Source organism: Onychostruthus taczanowskii, unplaced genomic scaffold (assembly GCF_017590055.1).
Source record: "Onychostruthus taczanowskii isolate IOZ18803 unplaced genomic scaffold, ASM1759005v1 scaffold51, whole genome shotgun sequence".
Taxonomy (NCBI): domain Eukaryota; kingdom Metazoa; phylum Chordata; class Aves; order Passeriformes; family Passeridae; genus Onychostruthus; species Onychostruthus taczanowskii.
The window spans coordinates 2,030,035-2,057,053 of record NW_024502680.1 but is presented as its reverse complement, the minus strand read 5'-3'; the positions used below and the strand labels follow the sequence as shown (position 1 = coordinate 2,057,053).

Sequence of the window (27,019 nt, the reverse complement as noted above, 5' to 3'; positions counted from 1 at the left end):
CAGATAAAAATGCCACACCAAACAAATTCACCAGCTCTGGTGCCGCCTCTTGCAGAGAGCTTTCAGCTAACCAAAGTTTAAATTAACTTTCTGAGAGGGCACAAAAGCCAGACCTCATGTAATTACATACTCATCTCTCCCTTGGGCTCAATATTTATTTATTTTAGGATGTGTAACAGCTCTCTTGGGCTTCCTCTGCAGCTCTGGAAAAATGATTACTTAGTCCCTGAACCTGCAAACTGTATTCTGTATAAATTTTACATCCAGAGCTATGCTGGGTGATTAAAAAAGGCAGAGTTTATCAAACTTTCTGAAAGCTTGATTTGCTTCATGGCTCACCTGTCTTCATAAAACCCACTGCAGGCTGAAACAATGGGTAAAATTTCACAATCAGCACTTGGGTAAGAAAGAGAAGGTGTATGCAACCACTTAACTTTATTGATTTTTATTTTTATCTTGTTTTCCTTCACAATAATTGGCAAGGTTTTTTTGGTTGTTGTTTTTTTTTTTTTTTTTAAACCGACCTTATGAGGTTATTAATAAAAGTTCACAGCCCACTGTACTTTAAATCTTTTTTTAGCTTTCAAAGGGGACACAATCCACAGTCTGAGATGGAGACAATCTTTCTGGCCTTAAAAAACTATTAGCTCTTATATTGATACTTCAATTCACACACGAGTCATTCCCCTGCAACACCCAGCATTTGATTCCTGTGCGCTTCAGAGCTTCCCCCAGCTCTAAAGGAGAGCTTTAATTATCAGGAGGATTTGCCAAGCTGTGGATTTTGTCCCATTAGAGGTCCATGTGCAAAAGCAGATGTTTTCCCACCAAGGTGCTGCCCTGGAGGTCCATTTGAAACACATTATAGTGAATATATGAAGCACGAAAACACACAGCTTTGTGTTTGTTTGTTTTAAAAAAATGATATTTCATAACATGCTGCCTCAACAGCTGGAACGGGCTCGAGGACTGGGCTCCTCCAAAGGGGATATCCCATTAAGATACATGACAAATTGAGCATTTGTGTTGATATAAGATCTGCTTTTCTCACGCTCTAGGAAAATGTGGTGCATTATCTCTTTGTCTGGAGTCGGAGGGTAGCTGAACTGAGGATTATGTGAGGCTGACAAGGACCTTTGTCCCCCTCCTTTCTCTACAGGCTGCACGTGCAGCTTCTACCAGCCTTCCCAACACTTCACTGCAGACAGAGCAGCAAGCCTTGGACAAAGCCACCTTTCCTGGAGAAGCAGAGACACATAGTTTGTTTTTCATTCAGGCAGTGAGTCTCCAGGAGGCTTCAGACTACAGCTTTAATGTGTGCCTGCTCCATACAGTGTCAGTGGGAAATTCAGCCATTTTCCCTTCCAGCCTGACTCCCCTCCTGTCCTCACACCAACCATGCCAAGGCACCAGAGACACAACCAGATTCTGATCATCTTGCCAGTGAAAAGTCATTTTATCTATTCATACTCTGCACTAAGGACTAAAAAAAAAAAAATAAATTTAATGCTAAGCCATGAAAGAGCTGGTTCTCAATTAATATGAATTGACACCCCCATAACTGTATGATGTCTGCTTTTTAACCTTGTGGCATGTTAGTTTGTAGCTCAGGTTTTATCCATTCCGGCTCTTTACTGCGCCCCTAACATTCCGGCCCCATTCAGCCTGTCCTGGATCACCAGCCTGGGAACAGCTGGATTCACTCAGCAAACTTTTGCTCTCTGGTGTAGGGTGACATGGCCAGCAAGAACCATGCTGCCAGCCTCAGAAAAACAGGTTTAAAAGGAAGCCTAAAGCTGCAGTGGAGGAGGAGAGGAAGGGAGAGAAGAATCACATTTTTGTCTATATCACAAATTTAGTTTCATTTTGTTCTTAGCCTGGCTGAATCAATCACTGTTCCCTGACCATCTTGTGTCGCTCTTAAAATACAGTAAAGAGTGAAACCATATTAATGAAAATCAAGGAAAATAGGAAATGTAATTCTGAATACTGAGTTCTCAGAGCAACCTTGAGCAAATTATTCTACTTCACAGCAACTTGATTTCCCCAACCACAAAACAGAAGAGCAAATGCTGTGCTGTTACTTTATTTGAGCGGCTGCTCTGAAGTCTCTTAGGATATGCTTCGCAGATGGAGAAGTTGATGAGGAGATATATATATAAATATATATATATATATATGCATATATGAAACATTCATATGGCCCAGCGTGCTGAGCTTCCAACATGGCAAAGCAGCAATGGCAATGAGAAAGTGGAAAATATCATTTAACTCATGATGGCAGCTTTCAAAAGTATAACAGCATGAGCTCCTTCCTTCCACAGCTGCAATTGCCAGGGTAAGTGAGGTGGGATCTCGATCTCATTTTACCAGCTATGAACAGCTCATCCTTCTAGCTGGTCACTAGCAACACACTTCTCTATGTTTCAGGAGCTGGACAAACAGGAGAAAATAAATTATCTTATCAAGGGAGAAGACTGCAGATATTGTTTTATGACCTGTGGGAACAGAGGTCCTAACAAGTCTGCAAAACATTGCATAAATGTCTCCAGATAAAATTGTTAGCTCTGGATGGCGCCCATCTCCTAAATGCTTAATTGTGAAATTATTTCCCAGAAGAGCTGTTTGTGTTTTGCTAAACCATTAAAGACAGGCAGCCCAGATCCATGCAAAACCCCCAGCAAGGAAATACTTAAAGTATGGGAATGTCTTAGGCCAGCCAGAGAATTGGGACTGCTAACAGAAATCAACAAGTTCAGATTTAAAAAATGAAGAAGGCGATACTTCAGGACTGCTTTATAACACAGACATAAAAGAGATGATAACTATTTAAAATACTTCATAAAAGTACTGGAACTAAGCATCTCCTAGAGCAGAGCCCTGACAAATCACCCAGCCACCTACATGCATTTATGGTTGTGGCTGTCCAGGGATCACTTAGAACTAAATTAGCAACGGAAGTCATTACCCAAGGAATAATTCCAAGAAACTGGAGTGTCAAAAGCAGAAAGTAAATGAAGAAATTGAAATTGCAGGCAATGGGGCAAAATGACAGCATACCAGACAGACTATTTCCTCAATGAAAGAAATGTGAATTATAAAAAAGTCAGGCAGTCAGCATGTGTCAGAAGTGCCCTGAGGAGCCTATCCTTATTTCCCCCTTTTGGCTGCAGAAGGCCATTTAAGGCTTTCCATTTAAGCGAGAAGGCACATGATGAGGTTCCTTAAAAGCCATGAACAGGAGGATTGCTTCTGCCAGGTGTAATTGCTGTGCCCTGGCCCTGTCAGGCTGTGGGCAGCCAGCACCCACCACACAGAAAGCTGAGCTTCTCTGCAACAAATTTATCTGTGAGAAGGAATGAAATTCAAGGAGACTTGAAATTGAAGCAGAGCACAGAAACCACGCTGCTATTTCCTGTGCCCTGCTTGACAAAAATGGGACCTGATATTTGAGATGGGCAGACCCCTTCATCTCATTACTCTGACAGGATGAGAGAATTTGTGCAGGAAATCATGTGCTATGTTTCTCCATCCTAGAGAAGTACAGAAAAGGTGCTTGAAACTCCCAACATGTTCTTCATTGCACAGCCTTGAAGATAAAGTCCAAAAGGGCTGTTAAACCCTTAGACACCTGAAGCCACAGACCTCTTAAGGCATGGAGAGCCTCCTGGGGCAAATGATCACAACATTCTCACCCTTGTCCTCCTCTCTTCCTCTAACATCTGCCCTTGGACTGCCAAAGCACATGGATGTTTGCTCTGATGGGTTATCCCCTCTCTTCAGCTCCTCCTCTCCTCACGGATGTCTGGCTCTGGAGATGCACCATGAAGGTGGCAGCACCAAGGCCAACTTCAAGCCAATTTTCAGCCTGCTGCCCCTGGAGCAGGGCAGGTGTGTGCAGGAAGGAAATGCAGTACTATCAGCAGTACTGCTGTGGCTCTCCCAAGACAAGAGAAATTCCTGTCCATGGCTCCAGCCCATCCAGGAGAGGAGCAGCTGCCAAGTGCTGCAAACCACAAAGGCTGATCAAACGGGGGCCATACTGGCACACAAATGGGGCCATACTGGTGGACATGTGCACCAAATTGGGACAACTTTTTTTTCCCCTGTGTCACAGAGGAAGGCAGAGGAAATGCACTCCGGATGCACACACGCACCCAAACCACAGCCAGCTTGCTCTGAGGGAGCTCAGTCCTAATCACAACCAGCTCTCTGCTGCTGCAAGCCCCTGCTCTGTGTTTGTTAGCCTCTCACAGCACAGACCCAAAGGCACAGGCTGTCTCATCTCCACTCAACAAGGCACTGTCCCTGGCAGGGTGGTGTGTGAGGAGCAGCTTTCATTTGGTCAGGATTTTACACTCCTTCCCTTTCTGGCTGAGAGGAGAATGGATTGAGAGCAGTCCTGAGGAGAGGATTTGGGGGTGCCAGTGGAAGAGAAAGAGACCAGCCAGTGGGCTGCAAGGGGAATGGACTGTGGTATTTGTTGGACTGGAGCTGCAAAAGCACCTGCTCCCAGCCCAGGGGTTTAGCTTTAAGAGAGGCTTTAATGGAAGCAGTTCAGTCAACACAGGTGGCTTTGAAAATCCTACTCTTAAAATCCTTTGTGCGTCGGCAGCTGCTCCTCGGCCAACTGAGGAGCCCCGAGGCTCCAGCCAAGCTGCTTCTCCCCGTTTGACGTGAGCACTGAGGCTCCTGGCTGGCCTGAGCCTTGCTGGATGATGGAGGATGGAACAGCAGCATGAAGACTGAGGTTGTGCTCTGCTCAGGGAAGTCAGAATGCCCTGGCTCCATCTCTGCAGCAGAGATTTCCAGCCCCAGAGCCACTAGTGCATATCCTTTCCTCGTGACTTAGCCAAATAAACCTCAGCACCTCAACCCCTGCGTGTGACAAGTCTGATTTTCACCTTGTCAATCCTGAGGAAAGGTCTTTACAGACTGTGCCTGCACACCTCGTGGGCCTTATCAAACTCTGCTGAAAGGAGAGGAGCCCAGACACGTGGCTGGTTTGGAAAGCCCTGTAACCTGTGATCTGGACACGCAGGAAGCAGCTCCAGTTTGTCTTGACTTCTGGTTCCTTTGCAAGAGGCTGGTGTTTACATAAACAAAGTGAAAGCAGAGGTTGCAGTGGTGATAGACAAGCCCTGAGAGCTTCAGCAGAGGGTGGCAGCAAGGACAGGTTGCATCCCAGCAGCATTTTGGAAAAGGTACTGCTGTTAACTCTCGGGCTGGATGAGGTAGAGAGCTCTCCTTCATGAATTATAGATAAGCCCTCCGATACACCAAGTGCCAGACACTCTGATGCTCAGCTAAATGCAAGGGAGGAGGGAGAAAAAGCCATGCAAACACCTGATTTCCCAATCTGGTGTGAGTTTATAATGAAAAACTTTCAGAGGCCGAGGGACACACTTCCAAAAGTAGCCCCATAAGGCTGCAGACGAGCAGTGAGATCTTCAAAGAGAGATCTAACCCTCTAATTCAGGCACATAATGAAGTGGACAGATTAAAACAAAACAAAGCCAAACCCACGCTGAGCCAAGAGCAGCTGAGAAGGACAGCTGAGAGAGAAACGTGCCCACTGGGGAGGGCTGCAGCCTGGGACAGCAACCTTCTCCTGCCAGCTGCTCTGCAAAACCTGGCCAGGGAACCAAGCAGGGCAAGGCAGAGCATGCAAACCAGCAGAAAATGTTATCTCCATCAGGGGATGACACAGGCCTCACAAAGCATCCCCCAGCTGGTGAAAAAGATAAAGGGTTCTGTGGGATTTGGTACCTCGAGTGCTTGCATTACTGCAAACAAACACTTCTGGCTTTTGCAGATGTCTGAAGGACTGTCAGGCAGCTGTGCAGAAGGAAGATGAGGAAATTGCCCATAAGAAAATGGTTAATTCAGACCAAAAAGACAAGAGCAAAGGAGCTTGGCAGATCTTCTGAGGGCAAAGTTACAAACCCCCCTTACTGAAAGTCTGGATCTGGGAAACTCAATCTGATGGAGTTAAAAGACACTATTTTGGCCTGTCAGAGCCCTGAACCAGCCAAGTTCAGCCCAGCTGCTGCTGTTCACAGCTACTGTGGCACCTCTGAGCAGTGAACCAGAGAAACTCAGCTTTCCCAGCACATCAGGGACCTCTGAGAAACACCAGATAATTGTACACCATCAGCCAAAAAGAAAAAAATCATATTTATTTGGGAATAAATAGTTACATATTGGAAAAATACTGGTTTTTAATATAAATTATGACAGTGTTGTAAGAGGAGAAGGCAAGGCATTTTTAAATAGTTTCACCTTGTTAGCAGAAGGTGATGGTGGCTTCCTTCTTTTGTGTGTCCCACCAGTGCTTTGCACTACCACGTCAGAGTTGGCTGCAGAAGCGAGAAAAAATTCTTCAGGAGGTATCCAGGTTTTCTCCTAGCAGTTTTAACAGCTGGTTTCCTTTTGCCAGTGCTGTGCTTGGTCCTGTTGTGCTTCCCTCTAAGATGTTTCTACCAGTTCCCACAACCAGGTCCTGGCAGTCAGGGCCACTCCTGAGGGACAGAGGTCTGCAAACAGTTTCACTGAGGTTCACAGAGCCCAGGCATTCTCAGTTCTCCTGCTCTCACCTGGCTCCCTCAGGACCAAAGCTCCAGTGCAGGTGCTCTGTTCTGACCTGACAGGTTTCCTGGGTGGGTTTCAGTGAGGAGCCAAAGGCTGGGGCAGCTGGAAGCACCAGAAGATGCCCAGGGATGCCCCTGGTGTGCAGGGTCAGGGGCTGCCAGCACACACCTGCCTCCAGGCTGGTATTACTTACAAGAAAACAGCAGCAGCACCATTATTGCACAAGACAAGTGATAAAACATCACTTAGCTTGCACCAAGTGAGCCTTCTGCCTCATGGGGTGGCAGAGATGGGCTGTTCAGAAAACCCTGAAGTTGCACTCTCACGGAGAACAACAAAAAGCTTGGGGAGCACTTCTTTACAGCTCCTTTTCTAACATGCACTGGGACCCCAGTGATGCTTTTGCTCTGCCTGACTTCTCCTCATAATTGGCTTTTGCAGCACCTCAGGTGCCTGGGGACACACGGAGGTGTTTCAGCAGAGCTCAGTGCACGAGGCTGCAGGAGGTGGGACAGGACTGGAGCCACGACCCAGCTGTCCTTTCCAACTCCACACTCCCCGTGCCAGGCCAATATTCCTTCTTGCTGAAGAAGGAATGAACTCAGGTAACTCAATTATCAACAAAGGATCAATTAAATTAGTGCAGAAAACAGAAGATCAGGACAGGCAAGACCACATGGATAGTGAGTTTCTTGGAATATTAAAGTCACCAGGATATCCCATTGCTCTGCCTTTTTCCACATGAATTTTCCAAAACAATTTTTGAGCCTCCACAATCCTGTGTCTTTACCAAGCAGCATCTTTTCTTGCTGCCCCAAAACCAAAGTCTGCCCTTTACACGTGCCTGAAAAGAAGAGACAGGCCCTGAGTATTTTGTCACTTGAGAGGTTAGCTCAGATTGTTTTTAATAGTTTGTGCTGCTCGTAACTGGTTTTAAACTGACAGGGGAAAGCGATAAAAGAGTAAGATCTGTGTTTCTGAGCTCACATCAAAGAAGAGCTTTAAAGAACCAGTAAAAAGGCTGTCAAAAAAAGAAGGCTTTACCTCGCAGTCTAACAAAACAAGCTTTAAAAAAATGAGAAATAGTGTCCCAAAACAAATGAACCAGAGAGGGAAAACGTTAGTTGAAAAGTAAATATTTAACAGGGCCTGTACCTGCTAGGAGAAAAACAAAAAAGCCTTGCTCACAAGAGAGATGGTTTTTGCTGCAGAAAGAAAGGATGGCCATAGGACTTGGAAGTACTTACAGTTCTTTTCTGCACTACTGACTACGTCAGAGTCATCAGCCTGAGCTTGGCTCTCCATTACACCGCACACAGCCTCCCGATTATTCACTCCCTGACACCAATTTCTCTTCCAAGGCTTCTTTAAACGTCCCTTTGTAACCCCAGCTTTTTAGCTGCCATCACGAGCCTTCAAGGTTTAGTGCTGGGAGACAAAGCAGCGGCCTCCTGATGCAAAGATTAATGGCACTCCACAAAGAAGTGCAGACACATGAATTATCCACAGGTTTTTCATTCTCCCAGAGCAGAGGCAGACAGGTACACACACCCACCCATCCCCCAGAGATGCCCAGGGATGAAGGGCAGCAGCCAGCAGCTTCTCCTTGTGGGTGCCTGTTGGAACCCTGGATGCTGAGAATTTCAGACTTTCTGTGCTGCCAGGCACTGACCCCCAAGAGAACACTGCATTTCACCTGAGGTCGTGGAGAAAGCTTCCAAAATGGAATGACAGAACTGGGATTGTGGATGTGGAGTTTGAATAGAAGTGCGTGATATCACAGGGTGGAAAACCTAGAGTTTAAGGTTTTAGAATGTAGTAATATCTATAAAGCAAGATGGAGGTTTTAGGGCAGAGCCTGCTCCTTCTTCTTCACCTTCTTCTCCATGGCTTTGGGTGGTTTTGTGTAATTAGATAAAAAAGTCCACATTGCATGCACAGGTGGTTGGTTATTGGGTTAAAAGTAAAAATAATTATATGTCATTTCTTAATTGGACAGTTTATCCTTAAAAGGCCTTGTAGAGAGAGAGATGGGGCTCCATTTTTAGTTTGTCAGAGTGCAGTGCTGTAGAATGCAGGGTTTGTGAGACTGTAACATGGATAAGAACTAATAAACATCTGAGTCCAAACGAGAAATTCTGTCTCACACATTTAATCCTGACCCTGGCAGAAAAGAAGCAAAGACTCCCCAGGTGCTTCCCTCTGGATCCATGCTGCAGGGAGAGGCAGCAGCTCTCCCAGCTTCTTCTGCTCCCTGCTGAGCAGTCCCAGAGCAGATGGTGCTTGGGGCTTATACCTGGAGCAGGGATCAGCAATCTCAGAAATGCTGTGTTCTGATGTGGATTTCCCCTAAATGGTCTTTGCCATTCCCTAAACAAGAGCTCAGCATCATGGATTAGTAGCTTCTCAGTCACTTGGCTCAAAGGGAGCCCATCAGCCAATTCCAGTAAGCACTTCTCAGCCGGGATGCAAAAAGAGGTTTTGGCAGCACCCGCTGCTGCTGCCAGCCAGGATCTTCCAGGTCCTCAGGTCACTCCAAGCAGCTCAATTTCCCTTCTCAAGCTGCACCACTACAGCCATCTGATATTGTCCCCTTACTCCAGGCAGCCCTTATAGAAAAGAAGATGCAATCACTTCCTCAAATCTTCAATTGTCTTTTGAATGCAACTCCTCCTTGGTATTAGGCTTATTAATAAAAGCCCTTTTACAGATTCATCCAAGTGAAGAACAGCTGTGCAAGTTCAAGGGGTTTGCTGGTTTAAAAGAGAGAAAAGTGCTGTTTTATGTAGTGGGAGATGAACTTACAGAGCTTGCTTCCATGGGACTTTGTGGGGCAGACCTCATCCAGCAAGTTTAAAAAGAGATTAGATAATATTAATGCACAAAAGGTCTGTGAAGGACTGGGCGGAGATGTACCCCAGATATTCCCTCTGGAGAAGCTGAGGGTGTTTGGGAGTACGAAGTGGCAGACTGCAGAAAAGTGGCACAGCCACTCAGTTCCTAAATGTGCCCTCTGGAAGCACTCTCAGACACAGCCTGCAGGTTGAGTCAGACATTTCTTACCTTCCTGCAGGCCCCCAAGCCCCTCACACTCCTAGGCCTGGCTGTCAGAGCAAGAACTGGCTGCCCATGGAGGCCAACCAGACACCACATATGGTACCTGAAGAGCTCAGGAGCTCTGGAGCCCTGCTTCTGCACTATCATCAGGCAAAATACACAGCCCAAAGCACAGGGTGGAGGACTGCAGAGGAAACCTAACTTAGAGTTGTCATCAACTTGCCCAGGTTTCTTTTGCACATACCAAAATCCAAAGCCTTGCCTCAGCTGGGGGGTCAGCCCATCAGTGAGCCCAGGGAATCCTGGTGTATGGACCAGGGCCACACCAGCACCTCCACATGCAATGGGGGAGGGAAACAAATCACCCAATACACGTCAATTTTTATGCCAACTTGATGTGTTGCATGTGTGATTACTGCAGAAACCAACCTGGGTAATTACAGCCATCTGCACCCATTACTGCCATTTGTGTGTGTATTCATAGAAACTGCACATTAGTTAGGCATGCCATTGCACAAACATATTAACCAGCTAATTAATTAAAAGAACAGACCTTCTCTGCTTGGGAGGAGCCCATCACCCACTAATCAGAAGAATATATCTTCTCCATCTGTTAGATCACTTGCTCCCTCCCCAGGGTCACCAGGGAAGATGCAGCTGGCCTGCAGTCTCCAGAAGGCCGTGCTGGGGTGGTGAGCATTCTGTTCACTTCCTTTGTGCAGCAAGGCTCCAAGACCACGGCTGCTTCTGGAAACATGACCTTGGCACTCCCACAGTGCTTCTGGATTACCTCAGGTGACCTCTGGAATTGACACCAAGCATCCCTGCACCCCTCCCAGTGCTCATTTGCCAAGCATGGGGGCTCCTCACATGCCCCTACCAGGGCAGCACTCTGGCAGCCCCAGTGCACATCCCAAAAACCCCTCCTGCCAAGCTGGGCCCTCTCCTGGCTCCTGTTTCTACAGCAAACTCCTAGAGCAACAGCAGATTATAAATACACAGGGGACGGCTGTGCCCCATGCTTCCCTGACATATGGTTCTATCTTCAGTCAGAAACTCTGGATTTAAATTTAGGGATGGAGCAGGAGGTTAGGTTTCAAAGTTCCAAGATAAATCCCCTGGGAAGAAGCAATGAGGCCAGATTTTTGTCCCTGGTGTACAGCCTTAAAGCAGATGGGAGCAGGGAGTCAGTTCTGTCAAGCAAACCACTTTTCGTGGAGCCCTGAGAGGCTGTGCCCAACTTCTCATCTCTTTGAAGACCTGCTGCAGCTCCAGCCCCCTGCACCAGCTGCTGCTACACCAGCCCTGATGGGGCAGCCACGACTCCTGCTGAACACCCAGACTTTGGGAAGAAAAATATGGCTCTGATGCCTCAGGTTTAGCTTTTATATTTTTCAGATTCTGTGCTGCTTTAGTCTGTGGGTCTGGGCTTCACATTAGAGGATGGTGAGCTCTGCAGAGAGCAGGGAGACAAAACAATTCCTGCTTCAGCTGGGCACCAAGGACAAATGATCCAAATCTCAGGCCCAAGAGCACAAACAACATGGGCTGAAGAGAGAAAAACAAACAGGATGGACTGCAGGGGCTAAAGCTGGAATTGGACAATTAACTCCAATGTGCAAATGGAGCAGAGCTGATCACAGTGAGAGATCCCATGACCCATCATGCATTTTGGGACCATTTTGGTTCCTCTTGGGTGCAGCCCTGGCTGGGCTCTTGTGCTGCACAAGGTGTATCCATGGAGGCCTTTTAATAAATCCCTGCTTTACTCTTTAACTCTGTCTAGCCTCTGTTCTAGGTCAGCCTTCACAAGGCATCAGCTCCAACTACTGCCTTAGAATAACTCCTTCTATTACCTCAGATTAACTCCTTCTGTAGAATAACTCCTCCTATTAAAGGGCAGCAGTATCTGCTTCAGGGTGTATCAGTGCCTCATCAGTTCCTCATCCCTTCCAAAACAAGTGTTTGTGTGCAGGGGTAATTAGCTACAGGCCCAACAGCTTTGGCCATTTTTCATTTGTGATGAAAAAAAGGAACGAGTCAGTTTCAAATCATTGTGAAATATTTGTGAAACAAGCCAAACCCCTCCTTCCTGCACACATGAAATGCAGTGCTGAAGAAGTTACTGCAATCCAATAAAGCGTAAAATGCTTTCATCATTTGACAATATAAATGCTTACTCTAGTTATAGACAAGTTCAAGACAACTCCACAGTAAATTTAACTTTGGTTTTCCTAAAGCTAAAGAAAATTTTCTATCTTTATAAATTAAAAAAAAAAAAAAAACAAACCAATTTCCATTGCACCCAGATGTGGGAGACTGATGGTGCCCAGGGTTGTAGATGATGGTGCTCCATCAAGTGGGACCTGTGCAAATACTGCACTTGGAGCACCCCAGTTGTTGACCAGGCTATCTGATCACTTTTACACATGTCAGGAAGCCTTCTGGTATCTCTTCCCAACCCTCTCATTCTACAGCTCCAGAGATGTCCTAAGCTCTACAAAACCAGCAAAATACCAGGGTGTAGGTCCTGCCTGCAGCTCCTCTGAACTGCTCCAAAGGATCCAGAGCAGGACCAAGGGCTGAAGCAAGGGACCACAACACACCTGGATCATTTCCAAATGGTTCTGCTGCAGAACCACATCACCAGCACTGTACATGTCCAACGCACAGGCACCTTCCTCACACTCTTCTCCAAGCACAGACTTTTTACTGCTCTGCAAAGCTCCAAATTACATGGACTGCATCCATTATTTGGTCCAGTGCCTTCGGAACTAAGGAAAAATGCCTTCAAAGAAACTGCATTTAAAGGTGGTCTGAGCACTGCTGTCTTCCCCCTCTCCTCTGTCTCCTGCAGGAGGCACAGAGCCAGGGCAAGGCTTTTGGGAGAGCCTGCACCCTTGGGTGCTCCCACCCTGCGGGACTGCTCCTCTCCTTGTGCAGATGAGCACCTCGGCCCTGCTGAATCCCAAAGCCATCCAAACAAAACCTGTCATCCCTGGCCCCTCAATCACTGAGAAGCAGCAAACATGCTGAGTTAAGTGCAAGGTAAACAGTATTTTTATTTGGTTAATTAGAATTGCTCATCAAATGAAAACAAAGGAGTGATTTACTGCAGAACTGGTACAGGTAGTTGTTGCATAAGTACATTCCTGCATATTTGGCTACATTAGGAATATTTTTTAATTAACAGTTTCTCCTTGGCTAAAGCAAACCATAGAAAATAAAGCAAGAGAAGTTTCACACAAAGATACTGCCGAATCCCTCAACTGCCAGCTACTTTTTTTTTCTGCAGGGAGGATTTTAAATTAAAAGCAGATTGCCTTCATTAGCGTTACCAGAAGCCATGTAGCTGCCAAAGCTGACAGAAACACAACTGTGATTTGCAGATTTGGCAAGTGCCATTTTCTCTTTCTGCAAATGTGGGGAATGTCATTTATATTAAATTTGAGGGGAGTTTTTGGAGGACACTGCAAAAAACAACTCCTTCCCCAGGAGAGGAAAAATATCTCCAGAGTAGCAATGTAGTCATCTGGGGCTCTCAAGTTTTGTCTCCTTGTTAACGGTGCAAGCAAGATCATTGCATTAAATGTGTGCGGGAATTGGTCAGTGTGAGTGTTACAAACTGTCTTCTCCTGATCACTGAGCAGAATACAGCAGCAAGCCCAAAATAAACATTTCAACAGTGGTCTTTGACATATAGCCATACTCAAGCTTTCCACGACATGCTGCCAAACCCTCAGAAGCCATTCAGCATGGATGTCACCAAAACCCCTATTTTCTTTACTTCATTTTAGCTGATGATAGGAAAGTTACATTTCTAGCAGGGCAGCTGTGTTTGCAGGCTGCATGCTCTGCTCCAGATGAGGGGAAAGCCTTGGCAGTGTTTTTACTCTGATTGCTGGGTTACTAGCTGTGGATAGCTGCAGAGCAGAGGGGGATGCGTGAAGGGACTCCACATGCCCTGCTCCCCTCCCTGCTGCATCAGCCTCCTCCAAATCCTGCGGTGTTAAACCCCACACAGATGCATTTCAGTTTGTGTTAGATGTGTGTTGGTTTTGGGGCTGAACTGAGCTGCTGATGTGCCAGCAAAGCCGCAGGGGTGACCCTGACTCCCCTGGGACTGGGAACAGACCCCTCAGCACCAGCAGTGCCCTCCTGCGTGCCGCTGGCACGACCTGCAGCTGTGGCCAACAGGATCAAAATTCCAGGATGAAGAAACAAGAGAAAGGGGCAATGCCCTAAAAGAACCCAGATGCTCAGTGGCATGGCACTAGAGACCACAGCATCCCGAGTGAATGAAGGATTTATTCCCCCAGCTGTAGCCAAAATGGGAAGGTCTGAACACACTGCTAAACTCTGCAGGAAGTAGTTCAACACTGTATTACCACAGTCACAAATGTAAAGTCTGTCTGCAGTAATTAGGATTGTACTACATATGATTTATTAGACACTGTCTTATAATCAAGACTAAAATAGCTGCCTACATTGTAGTTACCAGTTTCTTAACTGTCTAAAAATAAAGCGACAAATGTAATGCAGTGCCAGACACGGAACCAAGAGAAATAATGTTAACCTACATGGAGCCTGCAAATGCAACCACAGTGTGCCTGCTGGTAACCTTCAATCCAGCCTGGAGTTAAACACTCAGTGACTCTGCAATTTTGGTTTGTACCTTCAAAAGAACCAGAGAAGCCAGTTCTGTCTCTGTAGTCCAACTCTGTTTCACCACACAGCAAACGGAGTTCATTACCCATTGAACTAAACACTATATAATGAGTTAACAATAATTAAACTGAAAGAAACATAGATTAAAGGAATTTATTATTCCCTGATCTGCCAAGCAAATTGTTTAGATATCTGCAATCAATGAGTAATGATGAAACAGAATAAAACCTCAACAAACCAAAGAGCCAACAACAGGCTCGTAAAAATCTGTTCAGTAAGGCCCATGTATCTTCGTTAGGCTGAACAGCACAGCATTTTAATCAAAAAAACCCTCCTGTCTCTATGCATCATGAGATCAGAGGCAGAATGTGGCCCAAAATGATCCTGTTACTGTTTATTATTCATGTATCACAGGACTGATGAAGATTTATGGTCCCATTGTGCTAAGTACTGTATAGCGAAATTCAGAGAAATAGTGAGAATCTGTACTCCAAGACTTTATAATTCAAAGACAAATTACAAAAACAAGGTATTGTAATTTAAAGACACTAATGAACAGATGGGGATTGGAGATACAGACAGATTAAGCAACTTGCCCAAGGTCATGCCAGACACATGTGCCAGAGCAGAAAATTTAACTCATCTCTGGAGTACCAGCACAGGTTTTACTCATGTAGGAGAATGCTGTTGCTCCTCTTTGATTTCACTAGATGTCATATTTCATAAGCTAATAAATAAGTTCAAAATTTGCTAATGTTACATGACAGTACTGGAAGGATTTTCTTTCATCCCTCCCTCCTCAGAAGACCATCATTAGCAAAAGTCCTCTGCCTATACCTACACCTGATCTGGCACAATTACAGCATTTGCAGAGAATCACAGAATCACTGAAGCCTAAAGGTCTTCTGCAGCCACCTAGTCCAGCCCTCCTTCAAAGCAGGGCAAACCAGAGCACATGCTCCAGGGTCTGGTCCACATGAACTCTCTGAGTATCCTCAAGGATGGAGATGGAAATCACAGCACTTCTCTGTGCCTGTATTCAATCACTCAGGGTGAAAAAGTCTTTCCAGGTATGAAACGAGAACTTCCCCAGTTCCAGCTGGGTCCACCACCTCCTGTCCTGCTGCCACACACCAAGTCCAGCTCTGTCTCCTCTGTTCCCACACACTGAGGAGCTGCAGGCAGCAATGGGATCTCCTCTCCCTCTTCCTTCTGGTCTACACTTGTGAACCTGCCCAGCGCTCAGAGCTGGCCCCTGGGCACTCTCCAGCACCCCCAGAGCTCGGTGGCTGTGCCAGAGCAGCTCCACTGCAGCCACTCCTCTCCTAGAGAGGTGCCTGAAATGGGCATTGTGCTCCAGAGGCAGCCCCAAAGCCACCAAACACAGACTGTAAGGCACTTCACACCATTTTTTAAATAAAGGATGCAAATACCTCATTTTCTTTTATCAGTTATTGCATTTTTATGCATTCCACACTACACAAAGCCTCCAGTTTACAGAACAACACAGGAACATTATTTCTGCCCACCACTTGTGGACGTTTGCTGTTCCAGGGGTCTCAGCATATGCAGGAACACCAGGCTCCCAGAGCAGCCACTGCTCCCATAAAGAACCCTGCAAAGGGACATTTCACAAGTCTTTTTCTGTAGCTGGCAAAAAGGATAGCCAGGTCAGCTGGAGTGATGTAAAGTGCTCAAAATATATCAGTGACAGCGGGATAACACAAGACACCATGCTGCTGGACACACATACATCAGCAGATACATTTAGGAATTTCAGTCCTAAAACCTGTCACACAGTGTTTTGCTAACAGAGAGAAATATTTAATTTACGACTGTGACAGGAGATGTCTTCAGTGCAACGCAAACAGTAGCAGCAGTGTTACTAATTAAACTAAAACTCAAGCTCTCAGACAGCTGATCCAGGATAGTGGGAGAAGTGATACTGCATTTCAACATAGTGCCTTTCCCCCTGGTTTACAAGTAAAATGTGCCCCCTGTCAAAAGGTGTTTGCTCTTTGCTTATTTTAAGAATAAAGTCACAGCTTAAGCTTTGCTTATTTATATTTGCTGGCACCTGTAAAGATTCACCAATAAAACTTTCATTTTAATTAATTCTGCAGAAGTGCTACCAACGTTTGGATTAGGTTTTCCTGAATGCACTGCCCCAAGGAGCAGCACGGTCAGTCCACTCAGCCATCCTGATACAAAAGGCTTGGCACAGACACATTTGGGGCTTCAGTGACCCCACAACTGAACACTGCAGGACACGTGGATATGGCAAAACAAGTTGTGCCCCGTGTCCAGATGGGACAAAGCAGCTGGGTGGCAGAGGCAAGCTCTGGATGCCAATGGCACTTTTATACCAACTGTGAAAGCAGAGCAATGGATCCCAGCTTTGGGATTCCTCCATTTATGGATGCATTTAAAGCCACACCAAGCAAAGGTACGTGCTACATCAAAACCCTGTGATCACAGTGTGTCACATTCATATATTCTGAAAAATCCCTTCGCCCAGGATTTTTCTCCTGGGAAGCTGAGAAGCCTCAGAGAAAAAGGAAAACAATTCTTATCTCATTTGCTTCTCCTGTGTTGTGCTCCTGTGGAATGTGTTTGGAGATTGTTTCATTGGTTTCATGTGAGTTGTTTTGATTCAATGGCCTACCAGCGCCAAGCTGTGTCAGGACTCTGGAGGGAGTCATGAGTTCTTCATTAGTATATTTTTAGCCTTCTGTAAGTATCCTTTATGGATTCTTTCGTATAATATAGTTTAGTATTCTTTAATAGTATCATAAAATAATAAATGAGCCTTCTGAGAACGTGCAGTCAGAGTCATCAGTCCTTCTTTCATCGGGCACCTCTCAAATGCAATAACATCATGCCCCAAAGAGGATTTGCCTGCATGAGAGGTGTGTCTGTGGTCACTGGGTACATACCCAGTAACATCACCCCTCACAAGCTCAGCGTGCAGCCACCACACACCTGCAGAAGTTTGTGTTTGAGGCACAGAACAGACCTGCCACAAGTCACAGAATTGTTTAGGTTGGAAAGAACCGCTAAGATCATCGAGCCCAGCCTTTAACCCAGCACTGCCAAGCCCATCACTTGCAAAAGGGAAACTGGAACACTCCTCTGACCTCCTCAGGCTCTTCCCAAGGTCTCCTCCACACCGATCCCCCAAGACAGAAGGAGCTGGGGCACTGCCACACCCCACTGCCATCGGACAGGCTGGGGCACAGGCCAGGGGAGCCTGCAGCTGAGCCCAAGGGATTTCTACCCCTGGGTTCCCACTATTGTGCAGCCCTTCCCCAAATTCACAGCAGATGAGTCCCTTAGCTATGCTCTGGCCTTGAGAGCCTCTCTAATAAAAATACCAGCCTCCTCCTCCTCCCTCATCGTGGAAGCCTCTCTGAGACCTCCCGCAAACGCAAAGGGAGAGAGAGGGGGGCTCTTTAGCAGGGGTTGTTTGGTATTCTGTCACAAAGCCAAACAGATGTTTGTAAAAATCTAAACTGGTTCTACAACTGTTTTAAACTCGCACAGCTGTGCACAGCGAGCAACTGCATCGGGGGAGACGAGCACTGCTCTCACATCGAGGGACTGGAGTTTAATAAACCAAACTTCCCGTGGCTCACTCAGGCTCCCTCATTCCAATTTCGCGTTTATGGCAGAGGAAACTGCTGAAACAAGAAAAGTGAAGTGGCTTTTCCAGCTCCATGGTGAAAATTTGCATCCAGATGGGGACCAGGACTAGAGCTCCCTGGTGCCAGACGCAGGCGGCGACTGCAGCGCCCGATGTCACCCCGATGTCACCCCGATGTCACCCCGATGTCACCCCGCAGCGGATCTGGGGAGGAGCAGCCAGACTGTGGGACAGCAGCCCTCACACAGCAGTCTGCTGTGCTTGGCACTCCCTTCAGGATCAATTATACGATGGAATCACTGCAAACCTCAATGCAGCAACATGAACCGAGAGCAGAAGAGACTGAAGTAGCCTCTTTGTGTCAGAGTTTTTTAAAATGTAAAATTGATGCTAATTTCTGACAGTGCTTTTATGACAATTTATTTATGAAGGAAAATTACAACTATGAATTTCTAAAATACTCAGATTTTAGAAATATGCCCGTCCAACTGAATTATACAGGATAGTTTTACAATCCTATAAAATACTAATTTTTTGCAAGCCAAAACTATTTGTCACAGAGTATTTGCATTTTAGTAATATAAAAGATTGACTGTCTATATAAGTACTACCATGCTGCTCCCCAAAACCACAGCAAAACTTCTGTTGTTGTTTTCTTCTCTTTTTTTATACTTCAGAAGAATGCATGGCAATTGAAAAACTGGTTTTACTCATGTTGCTAGCACAGGAGCCTGTAACAGCTGGGTAATTCTGTATTTCTGATTCACGCTGCACTATACAGAAAGGCACATAAAATCAAATTAGTTTTATAATTTCTATACAGGCAACGTGGTTGTGATGAGTGTATTTTTTAAAACTCAGAAGCAAATGCATTGGGAAAAACTGTCACAGCGCTCTACGTATTTGAACTTTAAGAAAGAAAAGTTTTCCATATCTGAAGAATTCCAAGTAAAACAGGAACACATTAGCGGGCAGAAGTGACTGACCAAGCTCACAGCCCTGTCACGTTCAGACAAGAATTTTAAGTGTCTGCAGTCTAAAGCTTCATTATTTTTTGCAGAACAATCTGGCAAAGGAGGTAACCCGATTCCCTGGGAATCAAATGTTACTTAAAGACAGGTTTCACCTGTCAGGGATAAAACATATTCTGAGCAACAGAGTGTCAGGGTATACAGACATCAGAGGAGAGGGCGGTCTGTCCTTCACGGCTAACAGAGAATGGAGGGAATTTTCTGCTTTCATTGAGTTTTGAATTTTATCTATTTTTTGTAACTTTCAGGGGAGATTTTCTAACACAATGGCAGCTACAGCAGTGTTGTGCAAACAAACTACAAAACACGGTGGAATAACCTTCAGGCAACGGCTGTGAGGGTTCCTGCAGGCTTTAGGATCTACTCTCCCTGGGTCTCTCCCCATGGGGCAGAGTTACCCTCACAGCCATCAGTAAGACACAGACAGCAAAACTAAAGTGTCACTTTTTCCTAGGTAAATTTAAAGGTGAAGGGATTGTTATGGACTTGCTGCAGGCCACCACCCGTGCAGGTGGCGTGTCTGCCCCACCAGGCGCCCACTCAACCTCTCCTTCCTTCTCACAGCTGTGTCTGGGAGTCAGTATTTGGAGGAAAACTGAACAAGAAGGCCCAACTCTTGCTTAACTTACAGAGGTAGAAAGGAGTGATTTGGGATTTTCAGAAAGACTCAATCTATGCAGCAGTTCAGAAGGGGAAGGTGAAAGCTGAAGAGAGCACTTGATGGTGACTTTCCTGCCACCCAGTCAGAGCAGCACGTCCAGCCCTTTTCTGAATTAACACTCGACTGAGCAGAAGCTCCTGCAGAGGAAAAGCCAAGGAGGTGACTCTAGGTTTGATCCGTGCCCTCTGCGGGGCAGGACATTGCAGGGACAGGAGAGGTCCCTCTGCTGTGCCCAGGGCAGGCAGGCAGCCCTGCTGCTGTGGAGCTGGATGTGCTTCCATCAGGGACACCCCCACTGCAGGACAGGACAGGACAGGACAGGACACCTCGCTGAAGGCAGCTCTCTGCAGGGGCCTGTTAGGGCTTCCCTGAGCAGGAGCAACAAGAGCACTCCCGACCTAGGGAGCTGCTTGGGGGAAAGCAGCACTCCTGTCTGGAGGCAACACCTGCCCTGTCACACAAGGTGGGCAGAGCCAGCTGTGAGCCAGAGCAGCCTGCTGTCTCGACAACATCCCCTCCCTGGGGCCACCTGCCTGCTGCATGTACACAGCAGCATCCCATGGGCAAAGGAAGAAACCCAATATATAGAAACACGTAGCATTCAGCAGGGACCTGGGCAGCAAACAGAAATTAAAGCTGCTCTCCCCAAGGAAGTCTGGATTTCCACAGAATTGAGATGTCTATTTCCCTGGTCTTCCCCTGAAATTCTCAACTGAATGCTGGAAGCAAATACAAAATTTCTCCTTGTGCCAGTGACACCTGTCAGTCACTCCCCCCACCACCCTGCTCCTCACATCCACAGCCCCACAGGACAAGGGAGGAACACAGGAGCTGCTGCCAGAGAGCAGAACTGCAGCACTGGCCCAGCCACACAGTGCTGAGACCACTGCAGCCAGCAGGGCCAGGATATTGCTCAGACCAACAGCTCTCTGAGGCTGGAGCCATCCTTTCAACCTGCCTTCCCCTGCCATACTGTGCCTAATGCAATTTGATGCCGCAATAAAAATAGATGATCCTCAACGCCCCTCCCCAGCCCAGTGGGCACTGGTGGGTTGGGCACAGAGCCTGTGCTCAGCTGCTGCTCTTGGGCAGGTGCTCCAGGGCCTCTGTTTCTCTGTTTCCAGTTATCGTTGTTGTGACCTACAAGGGAAAACCTCTGGCTTTAAATACACATTTTTGATAACAAAGTTACCAGCTCCCCCCTGCCTTTGGCTACGCAAAGCACACAATAATTGAAATCACCCAGAGGAACACATCTATCTGTCCCCTCCATGTGAGACAATGAGAGCAGTAGAACATCAAACCAACTGTTTTATAATCGCTGCCAAAAACCACACATCTCCTGTCAAGCCCATGTGGAGAACCCAGACACTGAATGACACGTGTTCTTAAATAAAACAGGGCACTTGCAGGGCAGGCACGGGAAAAGGAGAGATGAGGTGAGCTCTGCAGCTTCACACAGTGCTGCTGGTGGGTGTCTCCAGCGATACATCCATGCAAATTTTCTGGAAAAAGAAATAGCAGGCTTTTGCTTCACCAACAAAAGAAGCTGTTGAAATAGAGGTTTTTTTTCAGACACAGCTGATAAGGATAATTACGTGGTGGAGAGCTTAGTCATCCATCTCACAGCGACAGAAGAGCAGATTCTCTTAAAAATCACGCCAGCAGCGCCCAGCACTCTCGGGTGCCGGCAGGAGGATCCCGGGCCGGGAATGCCGCTAGAGGGCAGCGCTCCATGCACGGATCCCGATCCAGGGATCCCGATGCGCGGATCCCGTCCCGAGCGCTCCGGGCGCGCATCGCCCGGCACCGCTCACCGCCTCCCCGGACGGCGCCACCAAAACACCTGCCAGACGGAGGAGAAGGCACAATTCCCGGTGTTTTGCCTCGGCAGAAATAGCACCCTAAAGCCAGCAGGCTGCAAAATGCCGTTCTGATGTGCCGCGAAGGAATTCAGCTCATTAACGGGATGCTGTTTTATCTGGGAGTCCTCCGTGGAGCTGATCCTGAGAAATCGCTCTGCCCTGAGGAAATACAACCCAAATGGAATGACCACCTCGAAAGGGGCACTCCAGTGCTTTTTAGTCATGGGTACAGCTCTTTCCTTGGGAAAGGAGGAGCCCCAGATTTCATGTTCCGAATCACAGATGTAGGCTTGTCCCACTTTGGAAGAGCCAGCAGCTGAAATATCCTCCAAGAGATGGGGATCCATCACCCCCTTCCTAGAGCCTGATCAAGTCCCAGCTGGTTGCCAGACCTGTTCTCTACTTAGATAACACTTCTCTAAAGGGCTCAAACACATACACTTGACAACGTTTTCATCATAAAACCTAATTACACAGCCTAAAAGGACTAAAAGGTTAAAACAATTGTTCTGACTCCTTTCAGCTGGGGAGCCAGGGAAGGATCTGTGTGGGATGTGTGACTGGATGGGCAGCCTGGCAAAGTCCAGCTGGCTTTTTGCTGTACCCTCCTCTTCTTTAGCTCCCACTGCCCATGTCAACAAGATCAATCTAACAGCAAGCCACATCTAGTAGCTAGACAATTAGTCTCAGGAATAAACAAACCAAAGCAGAAGTCCAAACCAAACAGAGAACAAAGACCAAGAACATACACATCCAATCACAACCCTCAGGTCTTCTCCAGTCTGTGAGGGAAGCACCTCTGCTCGAGACACTGGGGAGCAGTCACCCATCGAACATCAGTAACCCCAAGACACTCCCGTAAGTCAGAGAAAGCTGGATATCCCCCCCAAAGAGCAATATTTTGTGGGGCTGTAGGCTCACTCTCTTTTATCAGAAGCCACGCTGTGAGCCTGAGGGAACCAGTCCCTGACACAGGCACTAAGAAGCATCCCTAGAGCAGCAGACTCGCAGTGGGATCGTGGTGTCCGGGCAGCAGGAACATGAGACAGTAGAACAGTTGCTGCCTCCAGAAGAAACAGAAAAACTGGAAGCTCTCAAACTGGTTTCCCTTACTTTGTAGCAATCAGAGAAAGGGGGTGTGGGTCATCTAAAAGGAGAGTAGGAACACTCTCCAACACGCAGGAAAGCTGTGATAGAGTTAGTAGTACATCTCATGAGAGCAAGTGGTGTGACTTTCCAAAACTCAAGGAGTAGGAGGCTTTCTCCAGCATTAGAAACTTTCTGTAGGCAGATCTTCACCCAAGACTCTGGGCGCATGCTGTCTGTCAGGACTGCTAACACGAGCAGACACTGCTTTCATGTTTGGGAATTTTGCCATTGACTTCAAAGTACCGAGATATAACACCTTGTGTATTCCCTAAACACACTTAATAACAGCACCTGACACATTTAAAGTGCTTAGACATGTTAAAGGCATTGTACAACATTAGCAAAAAACCAGGAAACCCTGTCTAGGTGGTTCATGAGAAATCAGGTAAGCCAAGAGTCCATCCCTGCATCAGATGCTATCTATTAGCCAGCTAATAACTGTGTGACTCTTCTCCAACTGATCTGTGCAGCCACAAGCAGGGACTACCTTCTGGTGAGCTGTGGAGACACTAGATTATTCATAATCCCCTTAAATCATAACTAAGAATACAGATTAGAAGGTGTAAAGCGTGCAGTAAGTGTTCTAAACCCAACACAAACACAGCCAATCTCAGTCTGAGTCAGAGCCTGCTTGCTGGGAGCTCGCTGAACTCCTTCTGCAGGGCAGCTCTGGGGCTGCAGTGTGGGGTTTGGCTCCTGTGACACCGACACACATCAAGCAGTGCCTGGAGCCAGGTACAGGCAGACAGGAGCAAGGTCAGCAGAGCACGGCAGCACCACTTTGGGGACAAGGACACAGGGCTAAGAAATTAATGTTCCCCTTTGCTTCAGGGTAAGCAGTGGAGGGAAGGAACAGCAAGGTCTCCTTGGAGAGGGACAAACGAAAGGGCTTTTGTCTCCAGACAGCTCAGAAATAAAATAAGAACATGGTTCATGAGGTAGCTCTTAAAACATGGAGAAGGCCACCGTCAGGAAACTTCAGCACAGGTCTGACTGGGGACAACACTTCATCAACATCTCTTAACTTAGATAAAAGTTGCCCAATCACAGAATCACCAAAGTTGGGAGAACTCTTCAATATCATCTCATCCAGCCATCAACCCAGCACCACCATAACTACCTACCCCTTATCCACCATAACAACCCCTTATCCACAGCTCTGAGTGACTCCACCAGCTTATCCTAACGCATGGCTACTCTTTCAGTGAACATTTCTTTCCAGTATCTGATCTGAACTTGCCCTGGCACAACCCAAGACCCTTTCCTCTCAGTTGAGACATGGCAGAAGACACCTGTCCCTCTCAGCTGTGTGCCCGGGGATGCATTCACAGGTGTCAGTGGTGCCACCTGACAAGGCTCCATGCAGGTGGCAACCCCCATGGTCAGCGAGCTGAACTGCTGCCACTGAAACCAGCCTGAAGCAACAAGCAAATGTGGAATTATAAACTGCATGAGCCTGTACTTGGCACGTGTGGGGATACTGCAAGGAGGCTCTTGAGACTCCTCTTCTTGGAGACAGCAAAACTGGCACCAACCTTTGCACTAACCTGCAGAGCTGCTAAGAAGCACAGAGGATACACAACACTGCTTTGTCAGGATGCTTCTAAGGTTATATCTACACTCACTGATGTTTTAACTGCACTGGGCAAGGAATACAGCGCACAGAAGTGCGTTCCTGGACACGCATGTGTCAGGAGCTAATTACCAATGAAAATCATCAAGTCTGGCAGCTGTTTTATACACCAGGCTAAATAGGAGGTTTATATGCGGGACCTTCTTCCTCCAAGCACTTCTTCATCTTACTTTCCATGCAAGTATTCCTCAAGTTTTCATGGCATTTATCTACAGTTTCCCTGTCTACAGAAACAGCCAGAGGCACCCGGTTTGATACTCCAATTTTAACCACTGTGCCTTGAGACTGCCAGCGTGCATGCTCGTACCAACACACAGCGGGAAACAGAACTCCTGGATCCTGGAAATCTGCGTCCTGACACTCCTGGAACCTCAACCATTTGCAGGTACAAGATGTTTTACTGGCTGCTGGCCTGCGATACGCGATGCTGTAGCCGCAGCTGCTGCGAGCCTCGCTGGCTGCCCGTAGTACTATCCCCGCGTGCAGGGCTGCAGCCACCTCCACCAGTGTTTGTAAACATTCAGCCTTCCAAGAACTTCCCACTTGAAACACGACAGCTAATGTATTCACATCTGCAATAATTAGATGCAAACTCATAAAAAGCCGCTTTCTTGCTCAGCTGAAGTGCTATTCCATTAATAGTGATGTTCGAACGATTCTGAAACTCCCCACTGTTTAACTTTGAGGACTGCTCGTTTTACTTTGGAAATTTACTCTCAGTTGTAACTTGACAAAGAAGGTATTAATTTATTCACATTTATGAGGCATGTACATGGTTCAGCCTTCTCCATTCATTGGTCAGACAACAAATTGGTTTCTCTGAAAAATTACCTGATGAAATATTCAACATAAGGCATTGTGTAGCTTAGATGTGCAGTACAAACTGCAGTTTTACTGGGGTGTCCCTGTGGGTTGGCTCTGGCACGTACGCCTGCATGTTTTGCGCTTTGTCTGAAGAAGGAAGCTGCCCACAAGTGAGGAGAGGGCTCTTGGATATGGGTCACAAGTTGGTGTATCAAAACTTCGATGAGAATTTTAAAAAACCCTACAATGCATCAGCATATTTTCCCCAAGCCTTCAGAGGAAAAACCAAATCCAAACCCAAAACAAACCAGACCTTGAATATTCTTTGCTATTTCAGTTGTTTCTACAAAGAGGAGGAAATCAACCAAGATTTAGCCAAAGCTGGAATGAAGGCAAGAGGACACACTCTAATGTAGGTTGCACAGTTTTCCTCTGCACTTCACGTTTGACACAGTCATTTTACTCCTGCTTTATTTTAGTAAGTGGCAAATACCATTTACACGTTTGCTTCCCATCCAGAAGAAGATTTAAATAAATCAATTCCTCTCTCACAACCTCGTGGCGTTTTCCAGCTCCGACACCAAAACCCATTACACTCCGATTATTCTGATTTCCGAATCAAAACCCTGGAACCCGTTTCAATTGTGCTCAGAACAGAAGCAACGAGACAATGAGAAAAAAGAAAGAACCACCACTGAACACTTGGTGCGACCACCCCCCTCTCCCAGTTCCGTTCGCATCGCCACCGCCGCGGAGAGACCCTTCGCAGCCCGGGCAGGGCTGCAGCGGTGCCGAGAGGGGCGAGGGGAGCCCGGCTCTGGGGGAAACCTCTCCGCTCCGACTTCTCGCCGCCCACGACCCGAGACAAACTCCAGCGTGGGGCGGCGAGCGCTCCCCGCCCCGCGGCTCCCGCGCCCTGCCCGGGCATCCCCCGGCTGGCAGCGGCCCGGGGCTGCCCCGGCCGGGCACCGCGCCCTCGGCCCCCGCGGGACTCACCGGAGATCTCGGCCTGGGGCACGCCGCTGAGGCTGAAGCCCTTGGCTCCATACAGCTGCCGGACCTCGGCGCAGCTCCTCGCCTTGCTGCCGCTGTCACCGCGAGCCGGGGCGGAGGCGACACACAGCAGCCAAAATCCCCACGGGAAGACACGCATCCTTCTCCGCTGGCCCCGCCACCTGCCGTGCGAAGGGCAAAGCCAAGGTCCCGCGGCTCGGGGGCGGCCGGGGGGCGCGGGGTGCGGCCCCCTCCGCGGGCAGCCCCGGCGGGACGGGCGGGCGAGGGCGGCGGGCGGCGAGCCCCGGCTGCCCGCGGCGTGCGGGGAAAAGGCGCCGGCGAGTTCAGCCCCGGACGCCGCCGCGGCTCGGCCGAGGGGAGCAGAGATCCAAGTTCGACCGCGCCGCTTCAAAGCCCCGGAGCGAGAGCGCGCTGAGGGCTTTTGTTCTTAGCGCGGCTGCATCCCCGGGCAGTCCCGCCGCGATGCTGCCGGCTGCGGCGCCGCATCCCCGAGCAGCCCCGAGCAGCCCCGAGCAGCCCCCGGGAGGGCAGGGCGCGCACAGCTCGGGAGCCGCACGCCGTCCTTCGGCAAGGACAGCGCGCAGAGAACCCGTCTTTGTCTGCGGCGTGGCCCCGGTGCTTAACCCGAGGAGCCGGAGTTCCCCCAGCGGGTGGGAAAAGAGCCGCGCAGGAGACTTAAATCATTGCACACTTAGACCGGCGAGGAGAAGGCGGTTCAGCTGACAGCCGGAGAGTCCCAGCAAGGTCCTGGGGAGACTGGAAGTGCCCCTTTAAGGGCAGATGTGGGAAGAGAGGCAATTCTCTACGACAGATTCTCAGCTTTGGAGTTTGCTTCATACAACAGCCTGCCAGCTCCTGCTCTGCAGCTCTGCCAGCCGCGTTTTGAGCTGCTTCCCACAGAAC

The 27,019-nt window shown here is 47.8% G+C and overlaps 1 protein-coding gene across 1 annotated transcript in view; it reads right to left on the bottom strand.

Annotated features, from left to right (window-relative positions):
• GPC1 (glypican 1) overlaps nucleotides 1-26,591 on the bottom strand; it is a 199,841-nt gene extending 173,250 nt beyond the window's left edge. The window contains exon 1 of the mRNA XM_041416300.1: nucleotides 26,099-26,591. Coding sequence (XP_041272234.1) covers nucleotides 26,099-26,255 — 157 coding nt within the window. The 5' untranslated portion in view covers nucleotides 26,256-26,591. The remainder of the gene's footprint in view (nucleotides 1-26,098) is intronic.
• Between the last annotated feature and the right edge of the window lie 428 nt (nucleotides 26,592-27,019).